Source organism: Impatiens glandulifera, chromosome 1 (assembly GCF_907164915.1).
Source record: "Impatiens glandulifera chromosome 1, dImpGla2.1, whole genome shotgun sequence".
NCBI classification, from domain to species: domain Eukaryota; kingdom Viridiplantae; phylum Streptophyta; class Magnoliopsida; order Ericales; family Balsaminaceae; genus Impatiens; species Impatiens glandulifera.
In genome coordinates this window covers 103,632,361-103,639,754 of record NC_061862.1, presented here as the reverse complement: position 1 = coordinate 103,639,754, position 7,394 = coordinate 103,632,361, and the positions used below count along the sequence as shown (strand labels likewise).

At 22.8% G+C, this 7,394-nt stretch overlaps 1 protein-coding gene across 1 annotated transcript; it reads left to right on the top strand.

Moving 5' to 3' along the window:
* The first annotated feature begins 2,261 nt into the window (after positions 1-2,261).
* On the top strand, positions 2,262-4,009 carry LOC124919468 (AAA-ATPase At2g46620-like). Its single transcript, XM_047459710.1, has one exon. It carries the CDS (start codon positions 2,433-2,435, stop codon positions 3,876-3,878), a length of 1,446 nt encoding a protein of 481 aa, XP_047315666.1. The 5' UTR covers positions 2,262-2,432; the 3' UTR covers positions 3,879-4,009.
* The last annotated feature ends 3,385 nt before the right edge of the window (positions 4,010-7,394 follow it).

Sequence of the window (7,394 nt, the reverse complement as noted above, 5' to 3'; positions counted from 1 at the left end):
GTAATAATAATCATATAATAATAGTGTTTTCTTGAAATTGTAATCAGATTTGATAGGATATAAATGTGAATCTATTTTCATAATAACAAAACAAAATAATATATATATATATATATATGATTCGTAAAAAGTTAACAAACTTGTAAAGTTATAGTCCTCAATTTTAATTTAAGATATTTTTAAAAATAATTGAATATAGAATAATTTTTATAAAAAAAAAATTCTAATTAAATACCATTATCATAATTAATAATTTTAAAAGATTATAATTATAATGTTTATGTATGTACTTGCTTCCCTAATAAATTTAAATAGCTGTCAGTATATTCCATTATCATCCCACTCTCTTTAGACTTATTAAGTTATTATACTTATTTTTTATATATCTCTTTCGGTCATTATTTTAATTAATTATTATTTTTAAATTTGAATTTTATATAATAAAATTAAGGTGAATCTTACCTTTAACAAATAGTTTCATAAATTCCTTTTATAATATTGATCTGATTTTATTCCCTTATTATTTTACTTTTCTTTATTAGTACTTTAATGACAAAATACTTTATAAATTAATTTATCATAATTCCTGTTAGATTATTATTAAAAATATACCAATTGAAATGAGAGTTATAATAATAAATTATTCTTTAATCTTGCTAAATGATTAATAGTGTCAATTAACCTAACTAATAAAGAAAAATGACTGGTCTCAATTATTAATATATTTGTAGTTATATTTAATTTATAAAATGTTCATAGTAAGGAAATTATGACAAATTTTGAGTTGTATTTTAGTTTTGTTGATTTTTAAGTTTATAGTTATATTATTATTAATTTTGTTTCGTTTGGTTAAATTTATGTCACATGTTAATCTGAAAATTGAAAATATATTTTGATCAATTTTATGAGTTTTTGTTTTTAAGTTAAAATCAGAATTTCATCTCAATAGTCTATTTTTAATTTTCTGTACTCACCAAATTTATTGGAGTTGGGTTGTTTTCCTTTACTAATTTTAAATTTGACACCACTAATACTATATTGATTTTACTTAATCAATACCCTATCTCTAATTCTATATTGGTTATATTAGATTTCTTTAAAATATTTGAACCTATATATTAAATAATTCATATTTTACATATTTTAAATTAATTTTAAAACAATTAATTAAATAAAAGAAAATGATAGATAGATTTAGGTCATTTCTTAAAAAAATCATTTATCAATTTTCTTGTCAATATTTTTTTACTCTTTATCCTTTCTCTTAAATGAAATGAAGTAAAAATAATAATATAATACAGTTTAAACAATTATTTTATTAAAAAAAAATATTGAGAAAGAGAATATTACTAAAATCCTATAAAGCACCTACTTTATTCCACTCATTAAATTAAGTGACTCCTAAACACAAAAATAGTGAAGCATCACCATTATTATTATTTGTTGATTTTTTTTTCTTGAAATATATGCATTTTAGGTTCAGATCGAAGATTTTCACGAGACGACTCATTCATTTCGAGAATCGAGTGTGAGGCTTGAAGACCCTGGTATGATCAAACTAATTTGAAAAAGAATATAAAAAAGATTACATGAGACAATCTAATTGACTAAAAAATAAAATAAAAATTCTTTTCTCACACAATTTATTTTTTCAATCGATGATATTAATACACATCACACATCATTTTTTCTTTTATTCCCTATATCAATTTCCCTGACATATCATTTCTCTAGCCAAAAAGTATATTTATATAAAAAATTATTTAATTATAATATTAATTAATATATTTTTAAATATAAAATCTATTTAGATAAATATTGTATAGAACGATTTTTAAATCAAAATCTGATATCCGATTCTATAAATTTTAATTTATAACAAGAAGAATCCGATATTTTATTTTATTAAATTTGATTAGTATACGGTTTTAACTTTCTTTAAAATTTTCAATTTTAATTGTTAAACTCATAAAAAAAAAAAAAAAAAAAAAAGTTTAGTTGGTTGAATTGTTGGAAAGATTGACTCCAATTCTCATTCCTAACTAGTATGACTTTGAGAGTCATATTTTCAATAAATGAACTTAATATATTTTTAATAATAATTGAATATCTTATTTTGTTTTTATTTGATTTAGATGATTTTGAAAATATATGATAAATAAAATTGTAATAAAGTAAATTTGGAATAAGATTACATTTACTTATTTATTTGATATAAATAACAGTTTTATAGAGATTAAATAAAACTGTAAACAAACTAATCAAGAAACCGGCCCTCTTCCCTCACCACTCTTTCTCTCTCTTCCTGGAAAGTGTTCTTCTTCTTCCTCTTGTAAAAGGCGGAGAATTTAAAGACACTGATTTCTTCATCTTCTTCTTTCATTTGTATTCATTCAATCGATTCAAAATCCCGGGGGATTCCCGGAGGAGAAATGTTCTCATTGATTAATTTTCTAATCTATTTCATTCTCATCGCCTTATCATTTGTATTGATTCGATTGTTCTTGTATCGAACGGCTTTGAGTTACGTTCTCAAGAAATGGATTCATTCTATTGAAGATACAGTTCATGTTCATCAGTTCTTCAAAGTTCCAGAGTTTAATGAAAACGAGCAGCAGAATCAATTCTATAGAAAAGTTCTTACATACGTCAATTCTCTATCGTCGATAGAGGATTCCGATTACACATGTCTTTTCGCCGGTAAGAAATCAAACGATATTCTACTCTCTCTTGATGATAATCAGATTGTACAAGACGATTTTCTTGGTGCTAGGGTTTCTTGGAAGAACGAGGTCTCGAGAAAATCAAATATTTGTAGGACTTTTGTTTTGAGAATCAAGAAGAAAGACAAACGTCGGATTCTTCGTCCTTATTTACAGCATATTCACACGGTTTCCGATGAGATTGAACAACGTCGTCGCGAAGTTAATCTTTTCATCAATAATAGAGGGCTAGGACGATGGTCATCCGTTCCTTTTCGTCATCCGTCGACAATCGAAACAGTTGTTATGGATTCCGATCTCAAATCGAAGGTTAAATCTGATCTTGAATCATTTCTTAAATCTAAACAGTATTATCATAGACTCGGCCGTGTTTGGAAAAAGAGTTATTTACTATACGGACCATCAGGAACTGGTAAATCGAGTTTTGTAGCGGCGATGGCGAAATTTCTATCGTATGATGTTTACGATGTCGATCTATCTCGAATCTCAGATGATTCCGATCTGAAAAAGCTTCTACTTCAAACAACTGCTAAATCGTTGATTGTCATTGAAGATCTGGATCGATTCTTGAATGAGAAATCAAAATCGGTTAGTTTATCAGGGTTTCTAAACTTCATGGATGGAATATTGAACTCATGTTCTAGTGACGAGAAAATCATGGTGTTTACAATGAACTTTAAGGATCAAATTGATCCGGCAATACTCCGGCCAGGTAGAATCGATGTTCAGATTTACTTTCCTCTTTGCGATTTCAATTCCTTTAAACATCTAGCAAACAATTATCTGGGTCTTAAAGAACACAAGCTGTTTCCACAAGTTGAAGAGGTTTTTCAGAACTTGACGGCCGGAATCAGTCCGGCGGAAGTATGTGAAATCATGATAGCAAATCGTGGTTCTCCAAGTCGGGCGATCAAATCTGTAATGACGGCTTTGCAGACGAACGTGGTGAAGTCGTCGGCGACGGCGTCGGTGATGGGGTCGAGGTTGGTTGATTGTCCGTCGCCGGTTGAAGATTCCGGTGAGCAGTCCGGCGTGTTTGGGAAGGATATTATGCCGGTGAAGGAATTTAGAAAGTTATATGGATTGTGGAGATCGAAAACTTCAAAGAAGATTGGACCGTTTGATGATGAACCGGATCATTTGAACCGGTCTTAAATTAAGCCCGTAAGCTGGGCCCTACTATCATTTATTCCTCCCCTACCTTATTGTTTATTTAAATAGGAAAACATATTTTCTTTTTTAATAATATATATTATATATAAAAAAAATGAAGTTTCTTTTTTGTATTTTATGAGTTCTTTGTTTAAGGTTTTGTTTGGTGTTGATTAAAATAATATATGTTTTTATTTATTGTTGGGTTAAAAAAATATAGTATCACTTTTAAATAAAAATATAATTTTAAACTTTTATTAACATAAATTGATTTCTAATTTATTCAATTGTTTGGTGATTTGGGTTACTTAAATAATCAAAATCTTAAAAGTATATTTTTATTCCTTTATTTTTAACATATTTTTTTTATTTATTGAATAAAATATTAAAATATTATTTTTTATCTTATCTTTATGTATTAATATATTTTATAATTTTTACTAAAAATATTTTGTACTTTCTTAAAACCACTTAGAATTGTTTTCAAATAACTAAGGTTAAAAACAAATAAAATGGTTGAGGAAACTTAGAAAAGAAACTAAACAAAATCTCTATTTATATTCTTTTTTTAAAAAGTATAGAGAATAAAGGCATAAACAACATTCAACACATTTTAAAAGAAAAAGTTCATTTTATTTTTCTAATTCTATCAAAAAGTTAGTTTTGCTTTTTTAAAACTAGATTAAGTTAATTTTCCTTTCTTCGCCTTTAACAAAGAATTAATTATTGTTTCGATATTTAACTCAAATATTGCAAATAAAGAGGTGTAAGAATTATGTATAAATAATTTTATATTTTAAGAAATTAACAAAACTAATTTGTCAGTTTTTAAATAGTTTCTAATTTTTTTTTGAAAGATAAATGAGCCTATTACATTTTAAATAATCAGAATTAGATTTTTATGAATGGGAGAAAACAAAATTAAATTCTATATCATATAAAACAAATTAAAGTTAATAGTGCGGTGCTAGTTAAAAGATATATAAAGTTAATAGACCAGAATAAAAACATGTCAAACTAATTACTATTTTATAATAAAGAAGAGATTATGTAGATAATCAATTTTTCATCTCATATAAATAATTATGGACAAGCCTGTGAATTTTTTTTTTACCAAATACTCTGAATGGTAATAAAATTGTCTAACTTAGGGATTAATAAACAAGGCTAGAAAAAGTTAGGTTACTTAATTGTAAAAAAAAAAAAAAAAAAAAAAAAAAAAAAGTAAGAAACATGTAAAAATAATGATAAGATAATTATAAGAGAGTTATAACTGAAATTTCAATTTCAATGGTTTTTTACTGAAAAAATAAAAAATAATTATAAATTTGATAATTTTATCTCTTTTACTGTTAAAAAAAATAACCGATTCAGATTCGATAAATGATCACAAAATAATCAGAAAGTATAAACAACAAACGACCCAACAAATTCTAATAATATTATTTAAATTATTATAAATTAAACAAAAACATAACATACACAACAACAAATAAAAAATATTACCAACTTAAATCTGAATAATAAAAATAAAAATAAAAATAAACATACTACTATATTTAAAAGAAGACATCGAAAGTCACGACATATGTAATTTTCAACTTTTTAAACAAGCAATTTTGACTTTTTTTTTTTTTTTTATACGTTTGATTATAATTTTTGTTTTTTTGACATATACGTATTTATATATTTATATATAATCTTTTGCATAGAATATGATGTGATTTTAAATTATTTTTTAAAATAATATTTAATTCATATAAAAAAAATAAAAAATAATAATTTTATAAATTTATATTATTACTTATTTTATTGGACAAGTAAAATTCTTAAGAAAACAAATATCAGAGAGATTTAATTCTCACTTAAAACATCTTAAATTAAAATGTGTCTAATATAATTTTATTGACCCAAACAAATTTAAACTCATAAAATTGATAAAAAAAAAGTACTAATTATAAAATTTAACAAGCAAATAGTATGTACAAATATATAATTATAATATCTGCTATATAAAACTTTCATAATATATATATATATATATATATATATATATATATATATATTAATATAATTAAGATAAAAAATACTAATTGAATTATAATATATTAATTAACTAAATTATTATTAGTCAATTTTTGAGCCATAGTGACATTTTTATCCTCGTTTAATGAATTTGTTTTATTTTGTGTCCCTTAATAAATTATACGATGGTTATTGAATTTTTATTTTATAAATTATTTATAAAATTTAACATCTAAATCATTAATTTTGATTTTATAAATATTATTTGTATTATTTATTAATTAATTTATATATATATATAACCTCAATTAATTTAATAAAAAATATTTTTTATAAAAAAAAATTACACAACAAATAATATAAATACAGATGTGGATATCTCCATTACTTGTTATTTTTAGAATTCGAGTCATGAGACGGTAAGTTCTACGCCTAATTAAATTGTTAAGTGTATTTGCGAACTATGTGATTAACCCTGGTTAACTCTTGTGACCACATTTTTTTTTTACCCCAAATCAAATCATAAATTAGCCTAAAATAAATAATAAATGCAAATAATATTTAAACCATATATTATAATTTTATTTATTAAAAAAAATTGAGATTTTGAATGATTATATTTTAAGAGAATACGTACATATAAAATATACTAATATAGCAATCTCACAAGATTTTATTTTCCTATATTTCATTAATATTTCAATTCTACCTCTAATGTCTCAATCAAATCAATTCTCATTATCTTCCATCAACAATTTAATTGTTCAAAAATCTGTTTTTCCATTGAATCAAATAAAACATAAATTGGATTTGAATTATTTAAATAATTTTGTTTAGTATAAATTATAAGAGTAATGATAGATAAATAAATCAAATAAAACATAAGTTGGATTTGAATTATTTAAATAATTTTGTTTAGTATAAATTATAATAGTAATGATAGACAGATAGATAAATAGTTATTATTTGATAAAAAAATTAAAATTTTAAAAGTATTAATATTTAATAAAAAAAATATTTAAAATTTAATTGATTATTTAATAAAAGAATATGCGGAAAGATAGTTGTATATTATAAATTATTTAAATAATCATTATCCAATTAATTATAAGTTCCTACATAATCAAATATCATTTTACCGCTTTTATATATCACATCCTTTAATTCAATAATTAAAATATATTTTATTTTAAATTATTATTTTTTATTTTATTATTATATATTAATATTTTTTAAGTTTTTTTTATAAAAATATCTTCACTTTTCAAAATCATTATTAATAATTATTTTATAAGAAACTCATATTATTTAAAAAAAAAAAATCGAATTTTAAGAGTTTATTAATCAACTAAACTACTCTTAACTCTCGTCTCCACAAAATTTATTAAAAAACTTGATTCAAATAGAAATTTAATGTGGGAAAACTACTTTATGTAACTTGTTTTTGACTAAATCAATTATGTAGATTAATGTAATATAACGATAATATTTTTT

Excerpts from the sequence above, each read along its gene's own strand:
- LOC124919468 (XM_047459710.1), top strand. The coding sequence starts at position 2,433 with ATGTTCTCATTGATTAATTTTCTAATCTATTTCATTCTCATCGCCTTA.